This window comes from Anthonomus grandis, chromosome 22, assembly GCF_022605725.1.
Source record: "Anthonomus grandis grandis chromosome 22, icAntGran1.3, whole genome shotgun sequence".
Taxonomy (NCBI): Eukaryota; Metazoa; Arthropoda; class Insecta; order Coleoptera; family Curculionidae; genus Anthonomus; species Anthonomus grandis.
The window spans coordinates 38184343-38200939 of record NC_065567.1 but is presented as its reverse complement, the minus strand read 5'-3'; the positions used below and the strand labels follow the sequence as shown (position 1 = coordinate 38200939).

The window sequence follows — 16597 nt, the reverse complement described above, 5'->3', positions numbered from 1 at the left end:
GTACTCTTCAAATTCTCCCTACTCATATAAATATGCCTCCTTTAATTCATTTTTCTATAGATTGTTTAATATCCCCTTGTCAAAAGAAGCTTTCGCTAAAGAATTGAATATTATAAAACATATTGCTCTCAACAACGGATTCCCCCTTCATTTAATAGACAAAATTTATTACAAATTTTTAAATAAATATAAATTGACCTACAATACTGTTCATAATAATCACTCAATAAGTTCCTTTAGATCCTTGTCCTTTTTTGGTTCAATCTCCGTAAATTTAGCAAGATTTAAAGAACCAATTGGTCAATACAGTGGACAAAGCAAACATCCTCTCTAAATCGGGAGTTTACTCTTTTAAATATGACGATTGCAACGCAGTATACATTGGCCATTGTGATACCAAATTAGCGTTTGCGAACCATTTGCTGGCCTCTACTCATAATTTTTCTCCGGGGGTGGGAGCTGAAATGTTTCATGAATGCCCTAAAGGTAAGAAGCTTGACCTTCTGGAAAAAATCGAAATTACACAAGCTAAAAAGAGTCCTGTTCTCGTGTGTGTGAATGACGTGTTTACTTTTGAACCTAATTTAATTTTTATCAATTTAATTTAGCTAAGTATCGTTTAACATTTTCCTTGTAGTCACTTTCTTCAATTTACATTGGCGCTAACGTGTTAAGTTTTTTTAGCATTAGGTCCGTATAGCCGATAGGTTTTACACTTATACTTCTAACCTTGTTGTACCGGGTTCGATTCTCGTTGAGTCTATGTTGTTGCGTTCCACTTTTTCATTTTTTATTTTTTGCTTTGTACAATTATAACCTTAAAATTATTGTTTATTTATGTACTGTGAAGTGTGTGGATGGTTTTTTGTTTTATGTAAGTTTTTGGTTTTTTGTTTGAGTAATATTTTTATTTTAGGCCCGATGATGCTCTAACTAGAGCGAAACACGTGTAGCCCGTTTTATTACATGTTGTGAGACCGTGACTTTGTGTTTTTCTTTGTTTTTCGTCATATTTCATTATACCGAAGCGAAAAAATCTTTTTGTGCGGGTCAAGAATTACCCATTGATAGTAAAATATTTTATCTGTCTTTTTTATCGCTGAAAAATAAAGAAAATAATAACGATCAGGGTTTGAATTTGTCAATACCATTTAGTTATTAAAAGTGTGTATAAAAATTGTATATAACTGTTTTAATGAATGTATTGAACTTGTGATTTAATTGGAATGGACAAATTATGATAACCAGATCTATTTTTCTTATTTATATCAGGCCAATTGAGAAATTATGGTGCCTATCTCGTAAAAAATGATGATGAACTTTCTGGCAACAAATAATAACCAGCTTAAAAAAAGATCATTCTGTTTACGAAAATATGTTTCTTACCCTCAGCAAAAAAACTTATTTTTTTTGTATACAAAGTCATAATTTCATTTATACTTAAATATCAAATACTAAGTTATGTTTGAAGGTAAATTATTCTAAATCATTTATCCTTGTATATAAAGGATAAATGATTAATTGTAAAGATGTGTTGGTTAGAAGTTTATCATTTTAACATCAACTTATTTTTCATATAGCATATGTAAAGAAGAATAAATGCTACTTTTTCTGAGGGTGAAAACAAATCAACAAAATAACATACTATAGATAATAATAATAGATTTGCCACGTTTGGAGTTTTGAGTGTGGATATGTTTTGTAATATTATCATTGAGTTGAATTGTTCAAATTGAGGGCATGTGCCGTTGGGTGAATGCATTTTTATTTTTTTGTTTCTTTTCAGTTTTGCGTTATTATTTTAGGGTTATATTGTGAACCAACCAGCCTTTTTTCCAAGATACAGTTTCAATTATCCGCAGGCACAGCCTAGGTATGGATTTGATTCACGGCGGAATGTGAGGAGCGGCTATCCCTACGATAATCGATATTACGGCCAGTACCGACAAGGTCCGCCTCATCACAACCAAAGCGATCCATACATCGTACGGCTGCGCGTCGGAGACCGCGAGTACCCAGGTACTACTAAGACTAGTACTAAATATGGTAATTTTTTTGAAAATCTGTTTAACAAGTCAGAATTTATTTAAGGTTTTTATTTTTTCGGGATTTAATTTTTTACCTACAACATTATATGTAAAAATATCATGTTCATCTTGAAGGGTATTAAATCACGGAGAAAACGTGTAAAAAACAGTGCAACATAAAATATATAAACATTCTATTGCTTATTATTAATAGTAAATGTTTAAGAAAATTCCTAAGACTATATGTAACTCTTTTGAGATTCTTTTAAAAATCATAGTAAAAATGTCATAAAGCGATACTTACATTTTGCTATAATTAGATATACTCTAGATGATCATTATGTACTTGGCCTAAAGACATTTTCATTTAAGAAGCGAAACGTTACTGTTATTTGTATAACTGTTTTATGAACATTTAACGTTCGGCTTGTTTATCCTTTAGCCTGTAACAATGGCATATAGCACAGGTGAGGATGTGGGAATATTTTTATCTGTGGTGCATAAAATTTAAAGACAATATTTATAAAATTCCTATGTTACCCAAATAACTATAATACTATTACTTATTTTATAATAATATTACTGTGTAAATATTTATTGAGATCCACAGATATTGAAAAATGTGTATGTTACTTTAATTTTAATGACATTGTATTACATTTTTAGCTAATGATACTGGCCATCATTCTCAAAACTCTTTTACAATCTAACAAAGCCTATTTCAACATTATTATTAATACTTTGAAGCAAGAAAAATATATTGTTTTTTGTATGTCATCTAATGTTGGTGTTGCTCTATGCTTTACAATTTTTTTTCAACTCTCTGAAATAACTAAAATAATCTTGAACAACAATTTTTTGAGTACAACCATAGGCTAAGCGAGAGCTAAAAATTGAACCCTCCAAGCCTTTTTTAGATACAATTTGACGTTTTTAAGTATTAATAAACCTTATCCACTTATGAATTTCTGTTACTCACTTTTTATGCAGGAGTTGCTTATAATAAAACTATAACAAAGCACATTTTAAAATAATTATTTTAGTTCTAACATATATTTACTATAGAACGCTTCAATTTCTAGAGTACAACTAAAGCAGAATATTAAATCTATGCATATTTTAGGTAATAGCTTACTTGACAAAAAAAAGCATACGCGATAAACCTTACCAATCTTCACATGTATAATTTTAATCGATATTAAAATTAGAAATAACTAGATGTTTTTTTGAAATTTTAAAGTGAAGATTCTTAACCATGTATATTTGACAATATAAGAGTTTTTAGAATGTGGGTGAGTCAAGCGTTACAAGGTCTGGCGATGCTGTGTTCTATTTCTCATGGTTTATTCGGATTAAAAAAGTTCAATTTTAGTAATTTTGAATTTTTCTTATATCTGACACGTTCATCTCATACAGTAAGCTAGTTTAGTTGCTCACACCAAACATAGGGAATAATAACAAGAAATGAGTTTTTATAGTTATTCCAGTAGCTTAACTATTCTCTGACTCCATTGGAAAGCTTTGTACGTGACAGACCAACATGCTTCATATTAATATAAATACAGTAAAAGAAAGTTAATTTTCTAAAGCTAGGCAGAGTTCGTGTAAGCATGCATCGTGTTTCTTAGTTAACCCATCGAACACAGGCTTTGAATGTGAAAATTAAAAATAATTCTTGGGCCGGTACACATTTGTTTTTAAGGAGACATTATTTGCACATAATATTCAATAGTATAACTTCAAGGACTTAAATTTGAGCTTCGAGTTACGGGTTAAGACGTTTTCATTGTACTGGAACACATGAACATAAGAAATAATGTACATAGTCAGAAGGCATAATTTAAACAGGGATTGTGATTTTGTATGTATTTACGATTCTTATTGAAATCTGCTATATATAGCCAAATGTATTTTTGATGCAAACAAATCCCCATAAATAGTTAAATTCAATAATTTTGTCTTTTAACTGTAATGTAATTTTAAGTTGCTTAAGTGGTTTTATCTGCTAGGGCATGGTGCCACGGTTCAGGCAGCAAGGCACGATGCGGCTTCTAAAGCCATCGATCATATTAAGCAGCTGGGAGGTATCGATACCACTGATAATCCGTGTGAAAACGGTCATATCACTGAATCGCAATCAAGCCCAAATGACGTTAACTCGGAACTTAAATCTCCTATTTCTTTGGTATACGAAATAGCCCTCAAGAGAAATATGAATGTTACTTTTGAAGTCCTTAGTGAAAAGGTAAGTAACCTAGTTTCAAAATTGTTCTACTACTGTGTAACCCGCAAATGGTATAAATTAATAAGGCGTTTCAAAAAATAACTGATTTCAATGTTGCCTGAAATGTACTCTGGATTGTTGTTCACTTCCTTAATCTTGAAGATACGATAATGTAAATGCAAAAGAGATATTTGATTTTAATGGGAAAATCTTAAAAATTAAAAAATACCAAAATTATTTGGGACGTTAATAACTTACCCGAACTTTCTGTGTAATTATTTTCTGTTAAATAATTATTTATTACATTGAAAATATTATGACTTGATTATAAGTACCTTCCTGTGCATTTCAGCACACGATAAGGTATTTTTTAAACGATTTTACAATCAATTGGCCTAATACCTCGAACAATTTTTGTAAACCAATGCTTCATGGTTCAAATAACTCCGAAAGTAAAGGTCTAACGGGGTCAAGTCAGGTAATCTTGGAGGCTAACGAACTGATCCATTTGTTGCAAACCATATCGAATATTTGTGGGTTTTTAAAATCTTTAAGAAATAAATTTTCATTTCGTTGAAAAGTCTAAATTCGACGCTCTAGAAAATTTGCTTTCCAAAAAATAAATTCTTCTTTCAGTGTTACCAAGCTCCAACACTTGAATAGGTCGGTATTTGTAGATAATATATTGATGTATTTCTGTGCATTTATTTTTAATAATGTTTAAATTTAAACCACTTAAACCGTTGGTGTGCTAAATTGTAAAGTTCACCTTGTCTAGATCTAGTAGTTCAAAATATGCCAAGACGCAAATTTTCATATTTTGATCTACAATAAAGTAATAATCTTTCGTCTTTGATCTGACATATTTCATTCAGTAAACTTTTGATTGTACTCTGTTAAGTCACATGTCTAATAAAACACTTTTCTGAAAAGCATGCAATAAACTATTTTGAATATTTTGAAAAGCTCTTTTTTTAGCGAATATTTATTAATAGTTATTATTTAAACATAACTTTTGTGCCAGTGAAATGTTCCTGTAAGATTATCAGTCAGTAAATTGTAATTCAATTTCAATCGCTTCTCACACTCTTTAGGGAGCATTGAACATGGAGTTAAGGAGTAAAAGCGCTTTGCCTATTTAAATAAAATAATTGCTTGAAATCCAAAACCCAATTTTCCCTTTTGTAAAAATATTTTAGAAGCAACACAGCTATTCATAAATTCTAATTCTAACATAAATATTATTTATAATACAGCATAGGAACAATAATATAATATAATATACAGAGTGTTTTCAAAGTTGAGTCATTTATTTTAACGCCTTGTAGAACCTGTCAAAAAAGTTAATATACCAAAATTCACCTATATAAAAGTAGTATAATAAGAGAGTTACTTCACATGATTGAAAATTATTTTTAAATTGTCCCCATTTATTCGATTAGCACACAATCTTGCTCGACGAATCCAAAACTATTTGTACAAGCTTCGAAAATAAAATCCTGGTGTCTACGAATTAAATCACAAGAAATTTCAATGCGTTCTTGAAATTCTTCCGGAATATTTACTGCTCCATCATGATACACCAATTCTTTCAAATAGCACCACAGAAAAAAAATCGTAAGTTGTTAAATCTGGGGAACGAGGAGAAGATCCAAGAAATGGTTCCATTACGCCTTATCTATTTATCCGGAAACTCCGGAAAAAATTATTTATCCATTTAACCACATATTCTGTCTCACATTTAGAGGAACATCTTCTAATAATCGTGGCAGATTTTGTAGAAGAAAATAGAAATAAATTTCACCGGTCAGACGAGTTGCAAAAAAGTCGATTCCAATAAGCATGCCATTTACACCCGAAAACAATTAATAAAAATTTATGTTCATAATTTAATCTTTTTATTTAAATTTTGCACTCCATCTCGGGTAAATGTGGCCTTCTCTGTACACAAAATTAATTTCGTAAAATCATCATTTGTGTCGAATCATTTATGCGAAACTTCAACTTGAGGGGCTATGGCTCTAGTACTTACTGTTGGGCCATCTTCGACCATACCTAAAATGTCTTCCACAATTTGTAACATTTCAGGTTGAGCAGCTCTTCTAGCGTGGACTTCTTGTTTTTATAAATATCCTGTATCACGAAGTCCACTAGCCACCTGATTTCTTAAAGGAAACGTTTCCGTATACAACCTGCATGCTGCGGCTTTATTGGCACTCTCCATGGGTAAGGTTAGTATTATGTCCACCATTGTCGTAAACCTGGGCCATTCTTCCGCACAAAACAATCAGACAAATAACATGCGCACTATTAAAAGACTGATACAACTGATCGAACCAAAGATTCGTACTGAAAACTATAATATAACACAAAATGTTTTACCATCTATCTCTCTTATGCACATTTTTTATAGGTGATTTTTGGTATATCAATCCTTTTGACAAGTTCTACAATCAGTTAAAATAAATGAGTTAACTTAACACCCTGTATATTCCTCATACATAAAAAAGGCTTCATTGTGGTGTGTGCATTGTGGATGGAGTACTAAAAGTAAATAAAAAGTTTTTTTTTAATTGCTTAAGGGCGAAGTGATTGGTTTTGTGTTTACTAAGTTAAACACGAAAAAAGTGTGTCGAATTCGCTTTTTGTCAACCAAAATATTATTAAAAATAAGAAAAGTTAACAGTAGTGCAAACCTTATTTTAGGCGCTATGTATAGTCTTTAATAATTGGGTAATAAGATATGTTTTTTCAGGTAAAATGAAATTACTTGTATTAAGGCAAAAAGTGATTTTTCCGTTCCATTTAATGACAGATTGCTTTTATCAAAATATTATTAATATTGTTTTTAATAATATTAAAAACAAAATATTAATTTTGTTTTTTTTCTCGAGTTTTCGAAAAGTTTTTACCTACAATTGAAAAATCTTGGTTTTATCGGGTTTTAAACGATTAATTTTGAAGAAGTGTAAGACAGATCAAATTAAATACTAATTTTTAACTAAATTTTAGGCTCGTATTATTTAGTGGTAAATTCGTTACAGTTTTTTTTTCTTTACTAGGGTCCTCCACATATGAAAGTTTTTGTCACTCAGTGCAGAGTTGGCAATTTTTTGGCTGAGGGAGAGGGCAATGGAAAAAAGGTCTCTAAAAAGCGGGCTGCTGAAAAAATGTTAGAGGAACTATCAAAATTGCCACCGATACCAAATATGTGTAACATAACTCAGTTAAAGAGAAAACGGGTAACCAATAAGAAGAAAACTAGAAATCTGATCAAGGTAAATTTAGCAAATTTTACAGTAAATAATTTAATAATTTAAAACAGTAAACATTTAATTTTTTTTTTACGAACTTAAAATTATTTCTACGGTAATTGTGTCTTGTTTTGAAGTTTATTGAAAGATTGAAAAGAGATAAGTGTCGGTTTCCATGTTTCTGTTTTAATAAAGGCATAGGTAATTTAACAAATCCATGATCTATCCGAATGTTGAAAACAAGCACGCGTTACATTGAAAATATGTAAAAAATTATGTACCTTTAAAAGCTGTGAGTACTCTACTTTAATAATAAATACTGCAGCATTCAGAATACTACAAAATAATGTAACAGTGACTGGTTAAGGCTTTTAAAGGTACCTAATGTATTTTTTATAGTTGTAAATTTTAATGTAACTATTGTTTGTTAGGTCTGATAATGGTTTTGTAAGTTGTTTTTAATACTAAGTACTGCTTAAGAAAATAGAATGAAGGGTTCGTAATAAATAAGTTAATGTTATTCCTTCCAAAAAAATGTGTCGGGTATATTCAGACGCTAAAACTGGATAATTATAGGTTAACGTTGATAAACCAACAGAGGCTACAGAGGAGATTAACCCGATATCCCGTCTTATTCAAATTCAACAAGCAAATAAAGAAAGGGAACCCGTTTATACAGTGTTGGAAGAACGCGGAGCGCCAAGACGTCGGGAATTTGTTATTGAAGCGTCCGTTAATGGTCACTCTTGTACTGGTGTTGGACCGAACAAAAAAGTATTTCCTTCTTCTCACTGCCAAGAATATATTATAACTTTTAAATTTCTAGGTAGCCAAGCGTAATGCTGCAGAAGCCTTACTAACAGAACTGGGTTACAGCTCTACCCCTACTCCTAAATCCCCTCAACAGAAAATTGAGAAAGATAATCAACAAGATACACAAAATGACAAAAGTCGAAAAGTTACTTTTGTAGAGGAGAAACATGAGACCCAACCAACACAAAATATTGGGGGTAGTGGGGGCAGACAGTTGGTACCTGGGGTATTGTTAGTTAGTGAACAAAATAGTGGATTCGCCAAGCCAAAAACGGATAACATAGAACCTCTTAAGCAAGTGGTCCAGCCCGCTCCTTTAAAAAATCCTCCACCGGGAGTCAGGTCCAAGGATCAACTAATGTATTTGGCTCAACTGATGAACATTCAGGTAAAATTTTAGATGAAGTTATTATTTCTTATGATTAACATTTTGACTTTACTTATCCATACGGCCAGTAGTCCAGCCGATTTAGACCTTTTCTTTATTTTTTTTCCATGAAATCGTTTGACCAAATATTTTGTATATGACGGTTGAAAATAATTACGTTTTATTTTATTTGAAAAAATACAGTTAATAATGGTGGCTCGAAGACGACTAATCTATTTAATGGACACAAAAAGTGTAGTTATTTGGTATAACTAAGAATAATTAATTCAAGAACAAAATCGAATTTAAAAAGTAAATCTGTTAACTAAAGCGAAATAACAGAATACGAAGTAAACATAGTAAGCATAAAATATATATCGGGTTGTCTATATTCTGACCATAACTTATTTCTCAAAAATATTTGTAAGATTTTCGAAGTTCGTCGGATATTTTTTGATTTTTAATTTTAACGGTTTTAGAAAAATTCCTAGTTTTCGAGTTTTTTCCGTGATTTTTACGGTCACCGAGATCCTATTAAAAGCTAATTTATTTATTATACATCTCGATTAAAAACTTTATACAACATACATACTATAGCGAAGCCGCGAACATTAACTGAATATAATTAAATAATTAGTATTATGCTTCCATATTTTGTAACATTATTTCCAATCCTACTATTTTAGGTTCATTTTTCGGACTTTCCAAAAGCCAACCATGAAATGTATCTAACATTGGTATCACTTGGTACTAATCCACCCCAGGTATGCCATGGAGAAGGTTCAACTACTGAGGCATCCCACGAGAAAGCAGCCTTAGAAGCACTTAAAGTATTGTCCGAATTGGGACTTGATATTGCTGCCAGCAAGGAAAATCAGCAAAACAAAGAGTAAATGAAGAAATATTTGTCGTTTTGATGAAGCATTATATCAGGTCCTCAATATTTTTGTTACATATTGTGTACCTGTTAAGTATTCCATTTACTTTTGTGGGAGTTTAGAATGCTTTATCAAAATGATGACCTGGCTGACTTGTTTCACATATATCTAACTTTGAAAAATTGGACTTAATCTCAACTTTTTAAAATTCAAATTATTATTCTTTTATATAAAGCATTTTTAAGTGAATGTTCTGTGAAATTTAAATGTATTCTTAAGACCATAAATGAAGACTCCGCATTTAATGCGGACTAATTATTATTTATAAAATAGGATAGTCTCATTATTTGAAAACGACGAGAGCTGATTTGCGTTTTCTGCTCTACGTGTGTCACTCTTAAATATTTATCTAATCCTACACATGTGGCAGTTGCCTTACTCCCTTGATTACTTGCTAACAAAAAAATATTTACGTTGATTAAAAACCAGATAGATAGAATGTTTTACGTATTATAATATCGGCTAAGTCAAAAAAGGCAGCCCAAATAAATACATTAGTCTGAATTTGAGGTCAAAATGTAGACGTCAATAATGATAGCAATTTTAATGCTGGGGCTTGCGGACGGTTATAACTGTTTACATTATAAAAAACTTATTAGAAAAAAATTGAGGTTATGTCAGGTTTATTTTTAACAAGAAATGGCAAATGTGAAATTGGTCTGCACATTTTTAATATTTTTAATCTATTTACAAATTATGAACTCGATGTAACCATACCAATGAAGTAGATTATTTAGAATATTAAAGATTTTTTCTTAGTATGAACACGATAATTTAATGCACTAATAAAACAATTACACGTGTCAACTTTTTGATTTAGTGATTTTTCGATGTAAAAAGTCCTGTGTAATGGCTTAAATTATAATATTTACAATATTATTACTATAGTAAAACATAATGTGAATATCCCTTTTTTCGAACGATTGGTCAGGCACATATTTTACTTATAGACTTTTAGTCCCTTGGACGTCATACAGTCATAATGCAAATTAAATATTCTAAATACATGCATTATCAAAAGTTACCTGTACAAAACAATAAATTCTTAACGTGTCACAAGTTAATTTAATCATTCATAAAATGTTTATCATAATAAACGTATATATATTTTAAATTACCAGGCATAAATCACTTTTAGTATGTTTCTTTTTCACTTCATTTACAGAAGTATTGATTATTTTATTTACATCAAACCATGTATGAAACTATATAAAATAAAAAGAAATGCACGTCACGAGCCACATACTCGATTGTGAGAATGCGCCGTTAACAAAATTGTTATGTTAAAGTGGTTAAATGTTATTAAAACATATTAAAGATATTTTTAGTAAGGTATGTTTTTAATAATATATATTACAAAATAGAAAATATTAATTCTGACTAAAAGTCATGCTACTAACAAATTTAAAAGTTCCTAGTTTCAAAGAAAACCAAAGATTCACAAGACATGAATAGCTAAATGAACATACGAAACTAAAAAATCTTAAGGAATTGTCTAAATTAACATTCCATTGTTGCCAATAAGGGCTGGAAATTTCTGATCCAAACATAACAATTTTCGTGTTGCCTCTTACCGTGTCTAAAAGTAGTTGTCAGCTAAATGTTTTTCTTAACAAATGAAGTGCAACACAATTAGGCTGTGGTAAATCTGCATTTAACAAGTTAATTCCTCTTTACCTTCAGTATGCACATTTTGGAGATGGTAATATAAAAATTGCTTTAGATAGCTAGAGTAACTTAAGCATAACCGCCTCTCTGTGACGAATTCAGGAAACGCGGAAAGGAATGAAATAAATACAACAAATATTAATTTAATTTAACTACAATAAATCATTGTAGAATCTTCGCAATTTTGATTTTCCGCTCTGTGACGTAAATTGATTTTTATTTTATGTATTTACAGGGTGTTTCATATCAATTCGGCACTATTGTTAACTTCTTTCTTCTGACTTACAAGCAGTATTGAAATCAGGTCCTCATAATTAACATATTGAAAACATAAACATTGTCGTTATCTGACACAAAAAGTCGAATTTTTGATTCTATACAATACAATCATTTTTAATTGCCTTTTATACTTTAGCACATATCGGAACAATTGTTTTTTCTTATGTTGAAATATTTTGTAATTTCGGTTAAATACCAAAATCAAACAAACTGTTTAAGTTAGTGCCCCAATATTTGTTATTTTCAGAAATGTATAAACTGCATTTATAAAAAATTATGCAACTTTGCATATCTTTTTTTTAATTATGTATAAATTGCGTTATTCTGGTATAGCATTTTATAGGGCATTTTTTCTGTCTCGTTTTATACATGTTTTGTATAGAAAGTTGTAAATAGTAAATTCTTGTTCAGCTTTCAAAATGTTAATCAGGGGAAAAATTGTACCACTTTCTGAACTTAATGTAAGTCCTATCTTTGCTAATAACCACGTTAGCAATAATGTCGCCTAAGCTATAATGAATGATTGCTTATTATATAACTTACGAACGAGTCTCGAAAGGCACCAAAAAATACACCATAATTAATAATATTCCCACTATTTATGTTTTTTTTTTTTTGGGAAAATATATGGTTCTATGGTTTCATTATTCATTTTCTTTTCATTGGTATATATGTTACACCACTCAGAGTTCCATGTGGCCATTTCAAAATTTAAAAATGTTAAAACCGTGTTAATGATAATTACTAAAATCTCGAGAGTTGCGGTTTAATTTTTCTCGACCTGCTCTTGTATTTTTGTATGACGAACCGTATGCTTATACGGTCCATACATTCGTACCAGTTGCCCCATTTTTGCTATGCACAGTTAACTCTCGTTCTTTAATATTAATGTGCTGCTATTCTTAAAATACATTTACTAAATGGTGGTTCAAAACCGTCCTTAAAACTCAGTTGAAGATTCAACACATACATTGTTTAATAAGAAATTGCACTCAAATGCTTTCGGGCGCATAAACTGATATTCACGTACACTACCAAAAGCAGACAGATAGTTATGGAACATTTAAAAGTGCCAAAAAAAAAACCTATTCAAAATGGCGTAAACTAAAGCTTGTTAATTCCATATATATATTCTGTATGTCACAAAAAAAAAGACGCTAGAGGGCTGTATTACTTACCATCAAAAAATTTCGAAATATTAATTGCAGATAATAAGTAAAACGTTGACACAATAAAGAATTCTCGCATGTAGTGAATATATTGAATTACTGTTTATATATCTATTTTGATAAGAATTGAAGTAATTTCATGCTTCTTCATTTCAATCATTTGTTTGTAATTTATTTTGATGCAAGAAGTATTTATTATAGAATGTTTTACTCATTGGGCTTTCATCTATATATATCTAGGGGAATGAAACAAAATATCTATATTTTGACGGTTTGTACAATGAGTTTAATTTGCGTGGTTTATAATATGAGCATGGAACATGCGCAGCGAAAGCATTAAAATCTATCTTAGTTTCTAAATATAACATTTTTATTATGATAAATTGTAAACAATTATATAGGAAGGGGAACACCTGAAAAACACTTGGTATATTAATAAAAGCACAATTGGGTATTCAAGTTATAGATGCACTGAAATTTAAAGGTACAAGAGTAGAATGCGGCTCTCGAGATTTTGGTTTATTAATTACTTGAATAGCTTAGAATTATTCCTTATCCTGTTATTTATGTGATGTCATTTAGCATTTTCCGACATACATATTAAATGATTTCATATACAATTGCATAATTCTAGTTATTAAAAATGCTTCGGCACACGAACAGTGTTACAAAAAAATATTATAAAGCTACCATGTAATTTTTGTAACATTCTTTAGTAACTTCCTGTATAATGGGGGTGTAATAGTATAGGAGGGAAGGACCTGAAATCTTGTAAATTTTTGAAATATTACACTGATTTTAAAAATAAATAGAAATTAATAATTTTTTTATTGATCATTTCTTATTTAATGTACAGCTATTAAGATAAAAAGGATAAGTTTATCACAGAGAATTTGTCATAGTTAAAACGCAGAAAAAAACACACAGTAATTTTTATCTATACGTTATTAATGTTACGAGAAAAAGCACACGTTTTCGTTCTTATTTCCTTCCCTCTATTCTATCATGCATATAAGTAGTATTGCCTTTCCGAATTTCGTTTTAGTTATGGGGCAACCGAAAACGAAATCGAGAAGTAGCTCACAATTTAATAGTCTTATACTTCGTCTTAAACTGATCGGCAAGTTTGAAATGTAGAAAGCTACGTTATATTAATTGTTCCAACCAGCGATTTTGTCTTTATTAATTTGTAATGAATTCAAGAAATTTACAGTTTTATGATCCACTTATTGTAAATTTTCGATTGATTTTTACATAATACGTAAACATCTTGGATAACATGGATTGTTTTCGAGCAGGTTAGAACAAGATATGTTGGGCGCAGGTTAACAACTGTTTTATTTTATCAAATTTTCGATCAGTTAAGAGTATTCAAATTTTTATACAGCTAGTCACTTAATTTTTTGACTACCTGCTTTAAATCTAAAAGACCGTTGAAATTAGAATTAGGTTTCAGAATTGTATATTTATTTTCGTAGGATTGAAACGCCAATATCAGTGTTTTATTAATTATTGTTTAAGTTTAGTGTTTACATATTTCATTTAAGAATAAAATTTGTTAATAATCGTAGAGCAAAAAGTTGGTAATTATTTTATTATTATTGCAAGGCCATTTCCTTTTAGATTAGATGCCTGTAATTTCTGTCATTAGAATTCTATTAGGTTAAATTCTAAAAAACTATATTAAGTGTAATAAAATAATACTTTATCATTCATAGCAGAATAACAGTTTTGGTTAATATTTTTATTGTAATATTAATCATTTCTTTGAGTTTTTTTCACTCAATTTCTAACGTACAGATTTTGCAAGGCTTATTGTGATTTATTTATTGTTGTTTCCATTTATCGTCATGCGTTTCTCTTAAAGAGTTAGAGTAGTCTTATAACTAGGACAAAAGTGTTTGATATTGTTTTGTATTTTGTAACATGATATGAAGAACACCTCCTTATTGATTTCCAAAAAAAAAATTTATACAGAATAATTTAAATACGGGATTTTGCAACAGTATGTAATCCTTCTGTAGGGCTGAAAGAATTAAAAGATTTTAGGGCAGTATTATTTGTTTTAATGATAATATAAATAATACGAATGTCTCGTTCTAAAACAAAAATACTACACTCTAGTTAATAATTGCACTTAAACGTCTAACCTCCGCTTCCTAGTCCATTATGCTGCAGCAGGATCCTGTAAACTTTTCTATGTTAAGTGCATATGATTTAAAAAAAAACTGAAATATATATTTTGTCATTGACCTGACCTTAATCAATTAAGTAATGTAAGGCATTTGTAGGATTAAACTCATTTTCCGGTCAAAATACTCGTAGAGATGTTTTTCTATTTTAGTTCAGTATCTGCTTCCTTAGGTGGAGGAGGAAAATGAATAATTGCATTGTCCAGTCTATTTGTTAATTGATTTAAGATTGGAGCTTTTACTAACTCTCCTCCATTATATAGTTGCTTTGTTATCATTATAGACCGGCTCCTAATGCCTATTATTGCTTTTGATAATGATATTGAATCGAGGTTAGTTATTTTGCCAAAATATATTCATATGTACACTATCATATGATTGGCAAGTAAATAACTTTTTGTGAACTGTAGAATATTAGCGTGCTTTTTTTATTTGTAAATTTATATCATATTGGGCCGATTTTTAATTCCTTTCTATTGTAAGTAGTATTAAGAAATTGTGTTTATATTATAAAGGTCTATAATATGCATTTTAAACATATATTCGTTTCAGATTATGGATAATTTTTATCATTATTCAAGTATTTGCAAGTATTCTATACGTGTATTATTGAGCTACTTGCCCTCATTTAAATTTGAAATCAATAAACATTGTTTGACTCATATTAGTTTTCATTTCCGCCGTTAATTTTTAATTTTTGTATGGTTCGATCACACCACCAAATTTAATAATTAAATAATTTTGGCGTTATTGATCTTAAAACAGCTGATTTTATAAGCAATTTTATAACACAAACCTTTTCCTTAATATTTCATCTCTGAGTTAAATCTTATCTTTGCATCATCTGACAATTTTTATTTATTTATTTATTTAATACATACAGATTGCAATGTTGGATATATTTTTATACTAAATCTCGACAAAAAACAATGAAACCTGGTTAGACCCAGCAATGCTTTAGTAAGATAAAACAAAAATCAAGTAAAATTTGCAGAATTTGGCTTTTGATCACTACTGTTAATTTTTATTTAAATATTTTTTGATAAACTAATTTAAGTTTTATTGTTAAAAACTACCGTTTAATAGAGGTTTGATTAAAAAAAATCATAAAATTGGTTTTCAAATTGGTTCCATGTAACACTTAATTTACCTAAAACTCACCTCTTAATTAGTAAGATATTACATTTTTTTTAAATTGAATCTAAGAAGTATTCCTCTTTACTATATGTAATGTAATGTACTGCATTAGAATCTGGCCGAGGGATCAGATCCTCTTTACTCAGCGTATACAGGGTGTCCGAAAAGTCAATGATAATACTGAAGGGGCTGATGGAGCAACTCATAAGCACCCAGAAAAACATAAAATGACCTTAGTAAAAAATCGATGGTTTTCGAGATATTGGCATTTTAGTGAAAGTCACCAAAATCCTACTCTTGGATCAGATTTTCGATTGTCACGCCTTAAAAATAGATATTTTTTAGAATCTCTTTTTAGCTATGGAACACTGAATAGCCATTTTACTGATCAAAGACAAACATTAAACTAAACGGCCAAAAAATTTAATAAGAAATCTATTCTAAAATAAAGTATAACTTACTTTTTTTTACTTACTTTTTTATTACTTATTTTTATTTTTTAAACTTTGAATTTGACCGCTTATACTGG

General features: G+C 29.8%; 1 protein-coding gene across 3 annotated transcripts in view; it reads left to right on the top strand.

Annotated features, from left to right (window-relative positions):
- The window catches only part of LOC126748397 (double-stranded RNA-binding protein Staufen homolog 2-like), a 34078-nt gene extending 18485 nt beyond the window's left edge, over positions 1 to 15593 (top strand). Inside the window, exons 7-12 of one of the 3 annotated variants that reach the window (XM_050457612.1) lie at positions 1863 to 2046; positions 4037 to 4272; positions 7314 to 7529; positions 8082 to 8279; positions 8332 to 8706; positions 9372 to 15593. In XM_050457612.1, the coding sequence (XP_050313569.1) occupies positions 1863 to 2046; positions 4037 to 4272; positions 7314 to 7529; positions 8082 to 8279; positions 8332 to 8706; positions 9372 to 9578 (1416 nt within the window). In that variant the 3' untranslated portion in view covers positions 9579 to 15593. Of the gene's footprint in view, positions 1 to 1805; positions 2047 to 4036; positions 4273 to 7313; positions 7530 to 8081; positions 8280 to 8331; positions 8707 to 9371 lie in introns of all 3 variants that reach the window. The other 2 variants (XM_050457611.1, XM_050457610.1) reach the window with 2 other exon arrangements.
- The last annotated feature ends 1004 nt before the right edge of the window (positions 15594 to 16597 follow it).